General features: G+C 36.2%; 3 protein-coding genes across 7 annotated transcripts; all 3 read left to right on the top strand.

Annotated features, from left to right (window-relative positions):
• The first annotated feature begins 430 nt into the window (after positions 1-430).
• Poli (DNA polymerase iota) lies at positions 431-3,294 on the top strand. 3 transcript variants are annotated; one of them, XM_076308352.1, is made up of 3 exons: positions 431-751; positions 944-1,119; positions 1,228-3,294. In XM_076308352.1, exon 3 carries the CDS (start codon positions 1,319-1,321, stop codon positions 3,014-3,016), a length of 1,698 nt encoding a protein of 565 aa, XP_076164467.1. In that variant the 5' UTR covers positions 431-751; positions 944-1,119; positions 1,228-1,318; the 3' UTR covers positions 3,017-3,294. The 3 variants fall into 3 exon arrangements, with proteins under 3 accessions (XP_076164467.1, XP_076164469.1, XP_076164468.1); XM_076308354.1 differs by lacking the exon at positions 944-1,119 and having other exon boundaries at positions 431-690; XM_076308353.1 differs by lacking the exon at positions 944-1,119.
• Positions 3,295-5,533: 2,239 nt separating this feature from the next.
• On the top strand, positions 5,534-9,294 carry LOC143145202 (chymotrypsin-2-like). Its single transcript, XM_076308355.1, has 5 exons — positions 5,534-5,671; positions 7,168-7,330; positions 7,409-7,658; positions 7,835-7,972; positions 8,996-9,294. Exons 1-5 carry the CDS (start codon positions 5,656-5,658, stop codon positions 9,146-9,148), a joined length of 720 nt encoding a protein of 239 aa, XP_076164470.1. The 5' UTR covers positions 5,534-5,655; the 3' UTR covers positions 9,149-9,294.
• Positions 9,295-11,001: 1,707 nt separating this feature from the next.
• LOC143145200 (tripartite motif-containing protein 2) lies at positions 11,002-17,955 on the top strand. 3 transcript variants are annotated; one of them, XM_076308350.1, is made up of 11 exons: positions 11,002-11,869; positions 14,773-14,935; positions 15,050-15,223; positions 15,302-15,505; positions 15,586-15,834; positions 15,928-16,114; positions 16,261-16,697; positions 16,785-16,967; positions 17,050-17,157; positions 17,258-17,396; positions 17,492-17,955. In XM_076308350.1, exons 1-11 carry the CDS (start codon positions 11,850-11,852, stop codon positions 17,728-17,730), a joined length of 2,103 nt encoding a protein of 700 aa, XP_076164465.1. In that variant the 5' UTR covers positions 11,002-11,849; the 3' UTR covers positions 17,731-17,955. The 3 variants fall into 3 exon arrangements, with proteins under 3 accessions (XP_076164465.1, XP_076164464.1, XP_076164466.1); XM_076308349.1 differs by lacking the exon at positions 11,002-11,869 and adding an exon at positions 13,259-14,146; XM_076308351.1 differs by lacking the exon at positions 11,002-11,869 and adding an exon at positions 13,312-13,401.
• The last annotated feature ends 612 nt before the right edge of the window (positions 17,956-18,567 follow it).

Below are 18,567 nucleotides of genomic sequence, written 5' to 3'. Positions count from 1 at the left end.
CTGTTAATTCCTCTGTTACATTACAATAATGAAATACTGTCGTGCATTGAGAACACGAATGAACAGTGTAATATAAAACATGTATAATTTTCTAGAGGGGTTCATCTTTAGAGTACTTCATCTTTTCCATATCTATGTTAAATTTCCACTAGTTCTTCTAGATTTTGATTGGAACCCATATAGGGAAAATAATAGATATTGTATTTTATCTACGTACATCACATTATTCCCCTATTTTCCCTTAAATACTATTGGCTGTTGTTACCTAGGGTTATAATGAAAGTGAACCATTATGTACATATATGTTACTTTCTAGTGGAAAAATGTACTTGCATCATAAAATAACTATGCGTGTATCTAACTTAGAACATTAGTATGCACCAAATTTTAGGGTGCAATAAATATGTATATATGAAGATATCTATGACAATTCAAAAACATGGCTACCATGTGAAAAATAAATTAGTCGCATTACAGTTTATAAACAAGTTTCTGTTTAGTTTTTACGATAATTTTGTTTCGTGTTACCAGCGAAACTCGTCAGCCGTAAAAAACATATAACTTCGATGAAACTTATGAAGAGTTGGCGCGTATTTCACAAGTGAAACATTAGTGTTTTTAATAATAACAACTACATTTTTAATGTCTATCCAATGACCTAACGGGTTTCTGGAGAATAAAAATACATTTGTACGTAAATATTCTACATAGCTGTGCGACAACATACATCCCTAATGAATACTAAATAATGGTAACCTTACTTTATAATCTGGTAAAAGCTAGAATAAATGATAAGAAAAAAGTAATGTAACGAACATGTATTAACTTCATTTGTTTCAAAATAACAATTACAATGAATTATATGATTATAAACTGCAATATGTAAGTGAAAACGAGCATACTGTTTGTATGCTTTGTATGTTTAACTTAACCTATTTTCTAGATATATGAATTGAACACATCAACAAGTATATAACTATACATTCACGATTTATAAAAATCTTTGTTAAAACCTATTAAAAGTAGGAAGAAAATTATACTTTGTTAATGTATGCCATCAATGAAATTAAAATCAGATATTTAAAAATATATTTATAACTAAATCTGTGTTTTAGAAAGGTAATAAACCTCATTAAATAGCATCTAATTGTTAGAGATGTTTTATGTGCAAATTATTTGATGCTATTTTCTAAATGTATTATTAATTATGTCTTATTATTGTTACAGATTATAATATGTTAAAATATTAAACGAGACAACTTATGTAATAAAGATTCTATGTATAATATTGTACTACATTATTTATAAGCTGACATCAATGGATTCCATTGATTTTGATACAATTATACGACATCCAAGAACTATAATTCACATAGATGTTGACTGTTTTTATGCTCAAGTGGAGATGCTAAGGCATCCAGAGCTAGAAGGTAAACCATTAGGAGTACAACAAAAAAATATTGTAGTGACAAGCAACTATGTGGCAAGAGAATATGGAATTAAAAAGTGTATGTCCGTTCAAGAAGCTTTACAGTTATGTCCTGGGCTGGCCCTGGTGAATGGTGAAGATTTGACAAACTATCGTCACTTTTCTGGCAAGATATTGGAGATATTACATCAATTTACTCCCTTAGTTGAAAGATTAGGTTTTGATGATAACTTTTTGGATGTCACGTCTATTGTGCAAAAATATATGAATTCTGGAAATGATTCGGAATTAAATATAAGTATTTCTATCGAAGATAAGAATCCAGTTGGTGAAGTATTTGGCCCGTCCGAAGAAGAATGCCCGTGTGGTTGCCATGCTCGATTAATTATTGCTTCTAAAATTGCAGCAGAAATAAGAAAACGGATTTATAAAGAGTTACGTGTCACATGCAGTGCTGGAATAGCACACAATAAACTTCTTGCAAAACTAGCAGGATCATTGCATAAACCGAATCAACAGACGCTAGTATTCCCGTGCAGCGGACCAATGTTATTATCTACAATAGGATCTGTGTCGAAAATACCCGGTGTTGGACAAAAAACTACACAATTATTAGTGTCCAATAATATAAAAACAGTGGACGATTTGCGTAAAACGCCTTTGGAAAATTTGGAAATGAAACTTGGTATTGATTTGGCAAGAAAATTGAAAGACAATGCAGAAGGAATAGATGAAACTGTCGTGAAGCCGACAGGAAAAAAACAATCTATAGGTTTAGAAGATGGTTTTAAGAGTGTTTCTTTAGTAGCAGAAGTGGAATCACGACTTGGAGGGCTTTTGAGAAGATTGACAGAATTAGCTATGGAGGATGGAAGAATCCCCATTGCTATGAGAATAACAGTCAGAAAGCATGATTTTAATAAACCAACTTCCGGCAAAAGAGAAACTCGGCAATGCGCTTTACCGAAACATCTATTGCCTTCCACAAAATCTAGTGTTTACGATCATGCTAAAATGCTAGCTCTAGCAATGAAACTTTTTCATCGTACTGTTGATGTCTCTAAACCATTCCACTTAACTCTTTTAGGAGTTGCTTTCACAAAGTTTGAAGAAAGATCTTCTGGAAGAAATAGTATTACGTCCTTCTTGCGAAAACAAGTTGCCGTTCAATCCGTCTTAGACATAAGTTCGGAAGAAGGTATTTCCGATGTCAGTCTTGGATCACCGATGAGTATAAATCAAGATAGTAACGATGGTTCCGCGATGAGTACTACTTCGTCTCCAATTTCAAAATCTGTAGGTGGTAACAATCAATGCGCAGAAGACGATCTACTGAATGAGATAGAACCTTTACCAAAAAAAACGAGATTGGAAGTATGGTTGAGCGGGCGTAGAGAATCTCCAAGCAACGAAATGGCTGATCTTAGACTCAGTCCTTCGTCACCTATGCAATTGTCTCCAAAAATTGATGCGGCGGTTCTCAAATCTTTACCCATTGACATACAAAGAGAAGTCACTCGTTCATGGCCAACAACTAGTAAACCAAAACCGAATAATATACTTAAATATTTCATAGCCAATAAGTGACGGAGTTCTGTGGCCTAGAACGTAACATAGCCATCTTTCTGTACACATTTCTGCAGCTACAATATTGGATGGCAGCACCATGTGATATTATGACTTTAAGTTACTGATATCTTAAATTAATTTGCAATTTTGGGTATTAAACTTCTATATACATATATTTTCTACAGCATTTACAACAAACGAATGTTAATACAAAGTGACTTTATCGCATAAATTTTGATCATATTATGAAATGCAAAAATAGTCTATGAATAAATTTGCATGGATGTATAAAATAATATTACATATTCTTATTTATTTATCTTGACTAATCTTGAGCATAATTGATTAAAGTAGACGGATGTTTAAGTGAACGTGCATTTAAAAGTATGCATTATTCATGAAAGTATTTTGAACGTTCTTAACTGTTTTATAAACTTCAATGGAAAAGAAGAATAGTATAAACTGGCTGTTAACAAATAGTATTTTTGTTTAAGTAGAATTGTCCATCACGAATCAAAGATAAAAGTTATAAAATAAGTTCCATCGCCACCTTTCACAACGCGTTATGTGCATGTACATATTGCATACAATCTGGAGTGTTCTATCACGCATTTCGTAGACAATTTTCGATGTTCAATTAAATAAGAATTAAAATAGACGTACATGTATCTTTTATAGTAATTTAAGCATTTACACGGTAAAAACTGTTTTCACGCATTCATTACTTTCTACGTGAAGAGTATTTTCAATAGAAAAAGTATTTTCATCTGTGTGTTCGAGCGACACAAAAATTTCACACATACGGCTTACGCATATTCGAAATAAGTCCGTCGTCTTAAATGGGGTGCTGGCATTTGATTTTGTACGTATTCTCTAGTGACTAAACTATGATTGTATGATTTAAAGTTAAAAACAGAAATGTTTATATTTTTAGTACTATCGATGTTATACTATATGTATGTAACGGGTGTTACGAAAAATACACCATACGGAAATACTCGGTCGCCCCCTACCGTACTATTGGTAAAGAACTCTATTTGAATTGTAAAACGTAATTTATATATATATTATATAGTTATTCAAACTATTAGACAATCATAAAGTTTTATCGGTTCGATATGGTACAAGGTGAATAATTATAATATATATGTTAAGCACACACACACAGATAAAATGTAAGCCAACGATCCACGCGATTTCGAAATTATTATGTCACAAACGAACACATATACACATCCATATTTACTTTCACACGGTTACTTAAAACGTACATGCGTTAGAGCGTGGCCAGCGGCAAGTGATACTGAAACAGTAGCTTTTGTAAACGATAAAAAATACTTATATAAGGGTACGGAAGAATTATATATATATATATATGTGTGTATATATATATATATATATATATATGTGTATATATATATGTATATGTATATGTATGTATATGTGTATGTGTATATATATATATATATATATATATATATAGCGCGTTAGTTGATGACCGAAAGCAAGGCGTATAGAGATTAGTTACGTGCGAGTTTTTCTTTTTCTATGTTTTATTTATTTACTGTATGCACGGGCGAAGCGGTACAATTCTGACTATTAACTTCTGGTTGTGAGAACATGAATATTTTATACGTACACGCCACAGGGAATATGAGCGGTTGCGAAACCCGTGCGCTTGTCAGCGTCCAAGTTCTGATTAATTAAAATAACACGCAGTACATAGTTCGCACTACTCGGAGATAATTGCGTTTGTGTTGTTCGAGAGAATCAACCGAGGAAAGTAACGCACGAGGAAAATTAACTTTGACATTGTACAAGCAACGTTGCATCGACGGTTCATATTGCCTCTGATTCATTTAAATAAAGAAAGTTCAAGTTGTAACCATCGAGTGTTCGTTTCTTGTTCCGTTCCATGGGAAATCTTTGTCCTACGGCCGTTATTTAATAGATAAAGTATCAACCGGACAAACGACAAGATAACGAACCATCCGTGATATCGATGTACATCCGTTACAATTAAATTCTACTTCCTTCGAATTTTACCTTAATTTCCATACTGTTCGTTTGGCGCTCGTTTAGAAAACGAAACGTTGTAATATCAATCTTAATTACCACCCTCTCGAATTATTTCAATTCTTTTCCAATTTCGTAAATACATCTTCCCACACGTCCGACTGTTTTTTTTTTTATTTAGTCTCCCTGTACGCGAGTCCAATTTCCCAATATTTATCGTCCGTTTGATTTCATTTAATAAGTACTTCGTTCCATCGATCGTTCTCCCGTTTTCATCAATCGAAATCGAACATTGACAAATGTTCACAATTGTATTCCCGGTTAGACGACAGTCAACGAAGAAGACCCGACGTTATTGATAAAAACGTGCACGAACACGACTGCACAATTATATTTCGGACGTTGCAACGCGCGCGAGATAAGAGATTGCATCCGTATTTTCTATTAAGCCGTCAAAAGGAATTCGTTTCCCATTGTGGTCGTTGTAATGCGTGTCGCGATGTACCCTTTATCCGAATCTTCACGGTGATATTTAAGAGCAATATCAGAAAGCACAGTGCGTTCAAGTATGACGCCAGAATTAGACCCTTACCACTACTATACAATTTGAATGAGGCCAATCACCCAGCCACCGTCTCTGAATGGAACATAATCAGGGTGAGTCATGTCACAATGGAATAAATTGTGCAGCTTTGTGCCTTTTTAAATTGTCCTGCGCCCTCGTTTAATAAAGGCGCCGAATAATATCCTTTTGAGTCATTGATCGACAAAGAGGCGAATCGGACAAGTTGAATAATTGTTTGTACATGTTTCTTTCCTTTCTTTAACCGTACAGTTCACCTGCTGAAACAATACGAACGATCATTTTTGAATCGCTGTCTAAACGCGTCTCAATCAGTCGGGAACGAAAATTCCACGCATACCGAGTCGTCCGAACGAATGCGTTTATTTACGTTTCACGTGTTTACGAAAAGTGACGAAAAAAAAAGAAAAGAAACCCCCCACCCGGAGAAAATTCTTCTTTTCCATTATATTTATTTCCACCGACTGCACGACTTTTCGTCTAAAGATACTTTTGTGTTTACGCATGCAACAGAAATGTAAAGGCACGCCCTTTTAGATGCCTCGCCCTGTATTTATATACAAAGTCTCACGCGCGGTATGCAGAACCGAGAAGAAGGTGATTCTGTACACGTAAAAATGAATCGACTTTTAGATGAAATTGAAATTTGAGAGATCGTTTTCGCGCGAGTCGATTTCAAACTCGTTCGGGCACAGAAACTTTGATCGATCACTTTGTTGCACCAACGGTAATTAACGATCGTATACAAACATATACAATCTAATGTAATTTGTAATATTTCGATACAAGATTACTTTAACTTCGGCTTCTTTGTTATCGACCGGTTAATTGAACAACAATCGAACGTACAATCGCTTCGCGATTAATGTCCGAAGAGTTAATTACGTGGGACGATTGTACTCGCGTTATTTACGTTATTCGTTAATCTCGATTATCGTACGCTGGTTAATTAAAAATAATAATTACCGATTTGATTGTACGGTAATTATTACAATGAATCGTTAACCAGATTACGTTTCGTTCAACATTCCTCGTCGTAGATACGTTTCGACGCAATGTGTAGATAACTAACATAATTAACATTGTGCGTTCCGCGATGTTTTCCTCTTAAACGATAAGGACACCTGTTCGACCGCGGTTTTTTCATTGTTTCTATCGTGGCGAACGTGAGATACATCGGAATGGGCTTTTTCGTAGGTAATATCTGACCCAAATTTAAATGGTGGCCAGGTGTGTATTTAATTCCCACGGACATTAAGAAGGTACTCGGTATAAATACCCTTCGAACCTCCAGGGTATGTCAGATTGATATTTAACTCGCGGTGGGTGTACCATAGATGAAAACCGAACGTTTGAAAATGTTCTCGCTCGTTTGCATTCTCGCCGCTGTCGCGTTGCTCGAGGCATCCGGTAATTATTTATTCCATTTTTGATTACGAACAATGATCGAAGAATCACGATTAGCTGTAACGACTCGTTGAGAAAATAATTTCACGAGACGAGTATCGACGAGTCACCTCTAATCGAACGATAATCCCTTAATCTGGTTAATTGAAATCATTGAGCGCAGCGACAACGACCACGAACGAAATACCGAAGATCGTCGGTGGTTCGACAGCCGAGGATGGACAATACCCTTATCAAGCTTCCCTGCGCTACAAGAGTCGTCATTTCTGTGGTGGATCGTTGCTGAATAACAGGTGGATATTGACGGCTGCTCACTGTGTGTCGAGGTTCGTTTCAACAAAGCCATCCACTACGAAATAAGAGCAACACGTGTACGTATTCGCAGCTGCAATTGATCGTTTCAGTTTCAACGACACCGGTATCACCGTGGTGTTGGGTACCAACACCCTGGACCAGGGGGGTGACGAGTACCAATCCGAAAGGGTGATCGGTCACCCGAGATACAGTTCCGTGTTGATCAGGAACGATATCGGATTGATCAAGGTGAACAAGGATATCGTTTTCGGGGACAAAGTAAAACCAGTCGCTCTACCCAGCGAGAATTTCAGTAAAACCGATTACCCCGCCATGTTGTCCGGTTGGGGGACCACCAGCGTGAGTATCGTCCGAAATTACGATCTCGTCGACGATACTCGAACGGTATCGAGTACCGAATCGATGAGATCTCTCGATCTCGACACTTTGTTCCAGCTGCATGTTCTTTCTTTTGTTTCATACGACCGTCTTATCGCGTTCCCTGAACTCCCAACGAATCCGTCACTCGGTTGAAGTATCCCGGCGAGGCGCCGAACGAATTGCAGCAAATCGAGCTGAGCGTGATCGATCAAAAACAATGTTTAAACGCCAGCTTTCGTGTCACCAACGACAATATCTGCACACTCAACAAGAGGGGCGAAGGCGCTTGTCACGTAAGTGCATTCACGTCTAGTCGAGCACTCGAGAAGAGGGCCCTTTCGCGTCAAAGGATCCCTCAACTAAAGCGGCACTCTTTTTCCTTTTCTTTCTTTTTTCTTTTCTTTTTTTCTTTTTTTTTCTTCTTCTTCTTATTTGCAGTCCGTCGAGAACCATACCGACAAGTGCGTAACAGTGAGTATCGTTGAGTCTCGCTCACCTAGATCGAAAGAATTACTTTAAGCGCGGGGCGCGCCCTTAAGCGCGATCAAATTGAACGTATCTACTTTGTTGGAACGGTGTTGCGCAATTCGTAAGCTCGAAATCTACTTATTCGTAATCCGAGACGAAACCCCGAGTCGGACTGTTTAAATTTCGTATCTGTGCGCGGTGAGCTGCTACCGACACGTGAATCGAGTCTTTGCACGTGAATGAGATTTCTTCGGTGGTCGGTTTAAGACTCGCGATCCTCGCTTCGTTCGTTTTCAACGTTTCGGTCAAAACGGGCGGTTGTGTCGAAGAATCTCTAAAATTTACATTCCCATTTTTATTTCACTCGTTACTTTAGTCGTTAAGCACATCCACGGTCGGTCTGTGTGTTGCCCCAATTAACTCGAGCACGGTCGTCAAGTGGTCGATATTATTATCGTTGCTACCGATACGGAGGATTTAGGTAAACGGTGAGGTTCCAGAGATATTTTAAAATATCGATGTGAGGTTTCTTTCGCGTCGTTGTGCTTTGCACTCTTTGCACTCTATGTTTCTTCGCTATCAGAAACCGAAACCTGGAAAAAAATCCTCTAAGTGGTAAAATTAATCTGGAACGGAACATTTTTATACAATTCGCGTGTATAAGTTTACACTCTACAAAAATGTAATATTTCAATTCCAATTTGAATTCCAAACCGCAAAGTTCTCCCGGATTGGAAATAGGACGCTGAATTAGGTGACAACTAGGGTCTACTCTAAAGGGTTAACGATAGGATAGGATTGTCCTAAGCGAAAATGTTTTAATGAATTATTTATTATTCTTCGAACAGGGCGATTCTGGCGGTCCTCTGGTCGCAGATAAGGAACAAATCGGTGTAGTATCCTGGGGAATACCGTGCGCGAGAGGTCGTCCGGATGTCTTCACCCGTGTCTACAGTTACATCGAGTGGATAAGGAAATACACCGAGGACGAGAGCCTTTAGACGGGAACCGTGTACTCTGAGCGTAATTAAATAAATGCTACTCGAAGAATCTCGTTTAAAATTTTGATGCTAATCTTATTTATAACGTTAGAATACACGCTGCTCGAAATAAATTGATTTGCACGATTTCGTCGCGCAAAGTCGAGGTGTCCAAGACTTAAAAATCTCCCAAATATTGCGCAAATTGTACCAGACATTTAATTTAATTTTATTTAAATCGAACGATCCGATAAATAATTTTATATTTCATTCTTCGTTGCTGTATCAAATGTGCAACACTTCTCTCAAGTGTACCATACATATAAATCAGTCGACCAACGAAAGATGCTAATTAAACTCCCCTACTGGCTGGTTACTGGCCGGCAGTGCATTAAAATAAGAAACGGCAATGAACCAGTCGTCAAAATGGAACCGTATACTCGACGAAAGACTAAACGAACGTGCCCGAACACGATAACCGCTGAAATTGCATTGTTCCGTTCTCAAAGAGTCGGTTTGCAGAAGAAGAAAAAAAAAAAAAAAGAAACGTTTCCCTTACCCACGTTTTTTATATTTTTTTTTTTTCTTCTACATTCGTCGTATCAACGTTACACCCGTAACGTATGTTTAGTTGCACACGCAACAGCCCATCCTACGCTTATGCAAATGTGCTTTAAGGTGACACTAATTTTACTTCCCGTATGCACGAATTAATGTCACACGTATCTAATGCGTAGAATTAGATAGAACATTTAGGCGGTGCGTAACGCTAACCCGCGAAAAAATGGGTCTGCGTTATGTACACGGGTGCAATTACGTACGACGAGTACATAGATACACATTACGTATCGTAGCTACTGGTGTTTCTTTTTTTTACATTTCATCACCGATCTTACCTTTAATAACTGTACGTAAAATATTCCTTTGGAAATGTTATACTGACGAGACTAGTAAGTACTAAAAGTTTCGAATTTAAGTCCCGCTTCTATAGTTATTAACAATAGTTCTGTAGTTCTATAGTTATAAGTTAATTTATTCGAAGTAGAATACAATTCGGCAATAATGCAAGAAGCTGGTGGATCGAACGACGTCCTTAATATCAGGCAGGAGCAAAGAATCTTGAACGAGAATTTCGGTCAAGTGCCGAATGACCTGAATTTAATTGCGCATGTTCGAACCGCATGCACCGAAAATCGTTTTTAGAAGTGAGAAGGATGCTGCACGTAGTAACGGCATCCTGGGATAAAAGTTTCGAAGTTTCTTGCAGGGAATTGGTATCGCAACGGTGCACGGAAAGCTTGGTATTGAATTATAAAATCATTGAACGAACGCGATCCCGTGGAAAGGAGTGCAATTAATCGTGATAAAGATCGTTCCGTGCGAATCGAATCTTAGGAAGATTACGACACCTATGCAAACCCTTCTGGCTACACCACTGTTACCACTTATTCAAAGATTGCCAACATTGGGGCCAAGGATGCACGCTGCCACCCCGACCTCGTCAACGTTTAAAAACCTCGTCTATTTCACGACCTCGTTGCCAGCACTCGAGTCGCATCGTGCCTACGATTGAGAATCGTGTCCGCTTAAATAAAATTTTCGAGAAAATTCGTAACGAAATCGGCGCGGTATTTGGCACGATACAACGTGGAAAACCCTGCAATGTATACGGCTAGTGTTCATCTGTCAAGTAACACATGACCTAAATCGCGGCGCGCATGCGCGCACGGGCAAGGACAGCTTCGAGGGTGTGTTTTCATCCCCTGGTTCCCGTGCCTCACGAATTTCTCACTGCCGCGGCTGTTTGTGTCATTTTGCGATAAAAACAACCGTGGCGTGTAAGACGAAGACTGGTGGCCGTGCCACCTGCTGGAGCTTAACGTACATCGTCTGAAATCGATATTGCCATCCTTGTCTCTCGTGTCTACACTACAGTGTCACTCTAGGAGCATATACGGGAGAAATACGAGCGCGATGGAAACTGCACACGGGGGATTGTATCGAGAGTGGTAAAACTATTGTGCGTGTGGTACAAGAAACAAGAAGACGCGGCTCGATAATTGTTTTCGTATTTCCGCGTGGAAACGGAATGGTCATCGCCACGAATCGTGTTCTATGCGGATTCTATTCACGAGAATAATCGAACCGAACGTAAAACGTTATACACGGCAGGAACACGCATATGAAGAACAGCAACCGAAATCGTAATATTTATCGACCGTAAAATTGACGAGGGTTAACGCACTGATAAACACACTATACACTCGATATGGCTGTGGGTGTGATACAACACTAATACGGTTTCGGTTCGTGACATGTATCGGGGATGCATTAGTATACGCCAGATCTATTGTTTACATTCGTGAAGTGTGACAGAGGTCGTAAAATAAAACCTGAGAACACGTCTGTTTACATCGATGTGGTCACTTCTACGCCTCAGAGTTATACGGTGTTGACATACGTGTGTAACTAAAAGGAATACATGTGTTTTATTATGCATCGATATCTCGAGCTATCTTGAATATAGTTTGTCGGAAGATGCTGTTCTAAACAGACCCACTGTACCGTGAATCTCGTCGCACTCGAATTGTTACACATGACGCTTTGTTAGTGTGCACACTACGCCTGTGTAAAATCCTTGTGACGCCATAAATAATATATCGCGCCGATACATTCCCGGTATAAAAATAAATTATCATCTGAATTTATCAAAGGAAGCTTCATGATCTGCTGTCCATTCATGTGAGTATGTGACAAGCTTCTCTAAGAGACACGCAAGGACACGTATCCACAGACACACACGCACTATATAACATTTACACAATTTATACGGCGATACGTGACTCGCGTTTCAGGGGTTGATAAAAATGGCGATAAAAATATGCGTTTGTACTCCCCGTTAGAATACATTCCAATAGCTTGTTTGCATTTAAGTTGATTTTTTGTAAATCTTGCAACATTTAATTTCTAAACTTCGTAGAAATATTATTGTTTATTCGTTATTCTTTGTTTACTTTAATGCTTCTAACGTCTAGAGATACTTCGATTAGTCGGAAGATTTCTATGTAAACCGATACGTGAAGAAAGAATATTGGATGAAAAATAATATATACTTTAATATAATTTAATTTGGTCTTTATATGTAATTTCTATCGGTACGCGTTAAAATAGCATATCTCTTATAACGGGACGCTAGATTTATACAGAAAAATAATCATCGATATAACGGAAAACCGAATGCTCAGTGAAAGAACAGGTTTTGCATAGTGTAAGGTGTCGCATATAGATGAGAGGGTTGACGAAAACATGAAATTTGTGGCTATAGAAAATATACAGCTGTCCGAGGGGCCGGCTGTAGCAAGTGCATGCAAGTAAAGTATACACATCAGCCGCTACACCTTTTAACGGGCGACTGCGCAGTAGACAATTCAGGCGTCTATATGGCCGTGTACCTCGCGCAAGCATACCAGGCATTTCTCCGTCTTTGTACCACCGTTGGTGCTGCACGTTTCCTTACCCTTCAGCAGACCAGTGTATCCCTCTTTCTCTATCACCGCTTTCTCATGTACGCTTCCTCTCGCTCTCGTGGTAAACGCTTGACGGTGCGCCAATACTCAGGGACGTGTTATTCACTGCTATCCCAGAACTGTTGCACATCTTGCTTACAATACAAAACAAACGCTCGAAACTGTATAACTTCTTCCAACCAACGATTCTACATCATTACTTTAACATTCTTAACATTACGTTTGTTCATTCTACATAAATTATAACACAATACGAAACTCACACTCGGATTATGACGCGTTTGACGGTGTTATCTATTCACGATACTCCCCGCAAAAATATGCTTATCTATTCGACCAAATTGTAAACATAGTAAATCATTTTCACCGTAGCGTTGCAAACAAATGAGACATTGGAAATACAAGCTCCTCAATAACGTAACGGGATGAATATGTGTTGGTCGAGAGTAGTTTAACGGAAATACGTTGAACGAATGAAAGAAGAAATGAATCTCGATGAATTGTAGCCGCGGGCACCCGCATAGTATACCTATCATTTCGTCCCTGGTAGTGGTGCCGGCTGCGGATGCAGGCGAGAACGTGCGCAGCTGTAAAACGTGAGTCGCTGCGTTCCGCAGCTGATGCGGCACGTCGTGATCCGTGGCTGTGTTTTGTTTGGAAAAATGCGACAGAGACGCGACGAATTTCGACAGTGTCATTGTTACCGTATCAAGCGGGTTGACACAAACGAAGATCGAAAAATATATCGTGAGTGATAGTGACACTTAAAACAGGAAAAACATTCAAAATGACATCCAGGATTCGCGAAGACAATCTTGAAACTAAAATGTCTTAAACAATTGATACGCTTGTTTTTTTTTTTATATTCGATTCTTAACATGACAACACATTTGTGTCCAATAAGACGTCTAAAGTACTGGAATTCGTCCTAACGATCATTTCCGTGCCGAGGACAATAGGTATCAAGGAAGAAAGATAGACAAAGAGTTCTCGTCGGCATATGCTTTGTGTTTAGTGACTTCTGTACAACGAAAATTGTGAGAGAGTGCCGGGTTTGCGAATAGCATTTTATACGTTTATATATTCCTTTTTGTTAGAAGTAACCGAAGTTAATTTAAAAACAAAGAATGCATCGAGTAATTTAATATGGAAATGCCGTGAACGGAAAAAAAGAATTGCACGTAGAAAGTTCCTTGTTTCTGTAGCGCTCGAGAATTCAGTGTTTTGATTGTTATATTAATATACTTTAGCGTTCACGTTTACATATTCGGTACAATAGAATTAAGAAACCTTTTTTACATGAATGTTATCCGATGAACCTGTTAGTGTTGACCAGTTTATTCCGTAATGAAAATTTATGCGAAAGAAGCGAGGTATATTCCAAGCTTATATAGATACCCCGCTGAAACGTGTGCAATGTAACGGATGTATACATTTCTCAAAACAACGACAGAGTTAATTCCATTATGGAGGCACTGCGTTTCGCTATACAGTGAGTTTATTATTCCATAAATGTTGTTAAAATACCTTCTTTTAATACGCACGATACTACGAGGTATCTTTCGTATTCGTTCATTTGTCACGCTCGCGAAATCAAAACAGACTATGAACGTCAAAATACGTCTACTCGTTCGCTTTCAGAGATCGGTAATATTTTCGGACACACTGTACACATAATATTTATTCTTGCCTAGCTGGGAAAAAAACAGTGCAACAACGTCATAACAATTAAATGATAATAAAATAAATTATCGTATGATTTATTATTTTAGTTAGTATGTCTTATTTAAAAGTGTTGCTATAATAAATAAAAAGTACACTCTAATTTCAAATTTACTTTTTGTTTGCGATGCATAATATATTAATAAATAAATATTTCGATGTTTTTAAATATTAGTAATTTATTATTACATTTCTAAATATTGCATGTAAAAAATAATAATAATAGAATTAATTTGTTAAAGAAAAAAAAGAAAAATTATATTTAAGCTATATTATAAAAGAACCAATTTTGTATTATGCTTCTATTTATTAAAAAATTCATTTGTAAAATGTTTGGCTATTTTAGGTTGCACAATATATGGCATAGATTGAAGAGTTTATTTTTATTTTTTTCAGGACACGGCTAGGGGAGAGGATAGTCAGCATGAGCTCTATGCTCGTGGAGACAGTTAGTATAAACTATGAGGATTTTAACGAAAGTTTTTTAACATGCGGTACTTGTCTTTGTGTTTATGATGGTGGAGAACATACCCCTAAATTATTACCATGTTCACACACTGTGAGTATTATAATAATTATTTATAATATGGAAATGATAATTTTTTTATTCTGAAAATTGTTTTTACTATACTAAGAATCAAATTATGAAATACTTATATACTTGTGCATACAGGTATGTTTACATTGCCTGACAAGAATTGCAGCATCTCAGACTCGCGAGACTGGTGCCTTCCGATGTCCCATTTGCAGAGAGTTAATAACAATTCCTGGTGGTGGAGTTCCTGCTTTACCACCTAGTTTCCTTGTGAATCAACTTCTTGATCTCATGTCTAGGCAGAGACGAGAGGTTTGAAACAATACTTCTTACATATATTTGATACATGTAATATTAATTGTACATATAAAATTTTTCTTATTATTTCAGGTTATTCCAAAATGTTCAGTTCACATAAATCAGGAATTATTATTTTGTGAAACATGTGATACAGTGTTTTGTACAGTATGCACTGGTGGTAATCATGCAGGAACATCTCCAGGATGTACAGAGCATACTATTATACCCTTCAGCATTGCAATAAAAAGAATGTCTGAAATTTTGCTTTATAAAGCTAATGAGTGTATATCCAAGGTAAAAATCTAGTATTAAGTCCTTTGCAAGTGTAAATTTATAAAGTAAAGTCATATTTAAAATTAAATTATTGGTTTCAGTTAACACAAGCCCAAGATTCTGTAAGTACAGAATTACAACGTTTGGATGCTTCCACCGAAAGGTGTTTGAATGCTGTTGATAATGAATTTGCCGAAATTATTGCAAAATTTGAAAGAAGACGTTCAGAATTACAAGCAGCTGTTACTGCCGCCGCAAGAGATAAAAAGCATGTTCTAGAAGAACAACATGCTCTCATAGAAGCAGAGAAAAATAAAGTACAACAAGAATGTGAAGGTTTACAATACCAAGTATGACATTATTAACACCATAAGTTTCATGGAAATTTTATACATATATTTGATGTAAATGGATAGATATTCATGTGTTTAATTTTCTTGAAGGTTGAAGTACGAAATATTACACAGAGAATTGGTAGTTTATCTGACCAACTCGATGCAGCATCAGCGCTTAGTGAACCTAAAGAAAATGCCTTTATTACTTTTGAATTTAACCACAATAATGCTCTTTCTCAATTAGAGGAAGCTCTTAATAACTTGGGAAGAGTACGTTCTAGTACAACATTGCCAGGTATCCTGAGGATTGATAATACAGTAAAGTACCTGCTTCAAAATTGTTATTAATCATTATGCAAGCGTCATTAATTTATATTTTTTAATATTATGGTTATGAAAAAAGGGGTATTATTTAATTAAATTGTATGTATTTTTTAATAGGTCTGTGTAGAGCCAGGTTGAAAGACCCTGCTATAGTTAAGTTACAAGCTGCTGTAACAGTAGAGACTGTTGATTACCATGGGCATCCTAGAAATGTTGGGGGAGACCTTATCACAGCAGAATTAACGTTAGCAGATAGTATGCACTCAGAAAACCAAAGTTCCAGTATTGACACTAAAATTATAGATTTAGATAATGGTACATATGAAGTACTGTTTCGACCTCCATCTGCAAGTCGCTATGTCTTAAAATTGTCAGTTTTCGAGCGGCCTATTAAAGATTGTCCTTTATTTTTTGATGCAACTGAACATAATGAACCCATTAAAATATATGGAAGACAAGGAAATGGAAAAGATGAATTTCGTCAACCAGTTGCAGTTGCTATTGATGATGATGACATGATTTACATTTTGGATACTGGGAACTCACGTATTAAGGTACTAAATATTTAAAGTTATAATTTGTATAAGATTATAAATTATCAAAACATTCAAATTTTGTTATAGATAATGTTATATTCCTAGGTACTCAATTGTGATTTAGAATTTCAAAGGCACATAACTAACGAAGGTCTTGAAGGTTGTAGTTGTACAGGAATCGGTATTTCTCAACAAGGTCTTGTTGTAGTTAATTGGAGAACGCGAGAAGTAACAGAAATGAGCTCGTTAGGTGACACAATTAAATCTTTTTCTCATAACGCATTTCAAGTTAGTATTTTTTATTCTAATAATTATGAATTTGTCAGTAATTTTATTACTTATTAATCACATTAGTAACTTTGCTACCCAGGAACCAATTGATGTTGCAGTAGACAGAAATTATGGACACATACTTGTTGCTGACAATGGTCAAAGTTGTGTTTTTGTGTTTGATTCTGATGGCAAAATTCTTTTCCAGGTTGGATAATACTTAAATTTTTTAAATTCAACATTACATTTGTATATTGTTAATGTGTATGTTATGTATACACATTTTCTAAAAATCTGTTTATTAATAGGTTGGAAAGAAAAGTACATTCAATTTAATTAGAGCTGTTACTGTTGGACCTAATGGTGAAATTGTAGTCGCTGATAGCTGTATTCAAGTTTTTTCGGCAAAAGGAGACTTTTCTGAAGAAATATACTCAGATGGGAAAGGTAAATTTCAGTTTTATAATATCCTACCACATTTATATATTGATCAAATTTAAAAAATATAATTTAAGATATTTTCTACTTTTTATATGTTATAGGAAAAGGCGCTTATGGAGGTTTAGCTGTTGATGCAGATGGCAGAATACTCGGAACTCGTACTGATAAAGGTCGCAGTGTAATCCAAGTATTAAAATTAGGAGGAGGTAATATTTTAACTGAAATTGATTCACATAGTTCAAAACTACGACGTCCTTCAGGTATTGCAGTACTACCTCACAATCACTTAGTAGTTGTAGATCTGGGAAATGATTGTATAAAAAAATATAGATATTGGTAAAAGCAATTGATTTTAAAACATAAAATTTATGTTGTGTTCAACAGAAACGATTCAAATTACAGACATATACCAAATATGTGTTTAATGTAGCTTAAATTACTTGCTTTCATAAAGCTTTTGTTATAATCCTACACATAATTTTATCTATAGTATCTATGTTTATATAAATTTTTTATATGTCTTTTGAAGAATTACAAACCTAGATAAATCAAAATAATTTTGTCAGTGTAGAAAAATATTGATTGTATTTAATAATGTATTACATATACACTTGTATGTGTAACACTTATGTAAAATGATTTAAGTTTATTTATGTATTAGATTTTGCGACGTATGTCGTACTCCTAAACTGGAAGAGACTTGATTAGTATAATGTAATTTATAGTATTTTGTGTCATTATATCTATTAATTTAATTTATTTACTTAAAATCAGTAAAAGTGATTTTTTTAAATTTCTCAATACTTATTTGAACTGATGTTTAAACGTACTATAATACACATTTTACACTGCCATAGTCTGATATTTTGAAGTCACAACAGTTATCACAAGAATCTACACGTTTCATAGAAATGTATGTATATAAATGTAATGATAGATTCGGAAAATTCATGTATAAGAAATTATTTTTATGATGGGAATTTAATTCAGATATTGAGTAACAAAGTTCCATTTATTTACGAGATTTAACTAGGATACTATGAACTTCACAATAAACAAATTTCTGTTTTCTCTAGATTGAATTCCCTTTAAGATGGATTATTTATCTTTATTAAAGTCATTTCAAGTCAAAAGACTTTATGTGACCGTGTAATTATATTTTATACATTAAACATCT

Source organism: Ptiloglossa arizonensis, chromosome 4, assembly GCF_051014685.1.
Source record: "Ptiloglossa arizonensis isolate GNS036 chromosome 4, iyPtiAriz1_principal, whole genome shotgun sequence".
Classification (NCBI taxonomy): domain Eukaryota; kingdom Metazoa; phylum Arthropoda; class Insecta; order Hymenoptera; family Colletidae; genus Ptiloglossa; species Ptiloglossa arizonensis.
The sequence above is the reverse complement of the archived record's forward strand: the minus strand, read 5'-3'. Positions and strand labels throughout refer to the sequence as shown.

Coding starts and splice junctions, on each gene's coding strand:
- LOC143145200 (XM_076308349.1), top strand. CDS start 14,121: ATGGAGGCACTGCGTTTCGCTATACA. Junction 17,158..17,257: donor ATGGCAAAATTCTTTTCCAG/GTTGGATAATAC, acceptor GTTTATTAATAG/GTTGGAAAGAAAAGTACATT. Junction 17,397..17,491: donor AATATACTCAGATGGGAAAG/GTAAATTTCAGT, acceptor TATATGTTATAG/GAAAAGGCGCTTATGGAGGT.
- Poli (XM_076308354.1), top strand. CDS start 1,319: ATGGATTCCATTGATTTTGATACAATTATACGACATCCAAGAACTATA.
- LOC143145202 (XM_076308355.1), top strand. Junction 7,331..7,408: donor GCTGCTCACTGTGTGTCGAG/GTTCGTTTCAAC, acceptor TGATCGTTTCAG/TTTCAACGACACCGGTATCA. Junction 7,659..7,834: donor CCGGTTGGGGGACCACCAGC/GTGAGTATCGTC, acceptor ACTCGGTTGAAG/TATCCCGGCGAGGCGCCGAA.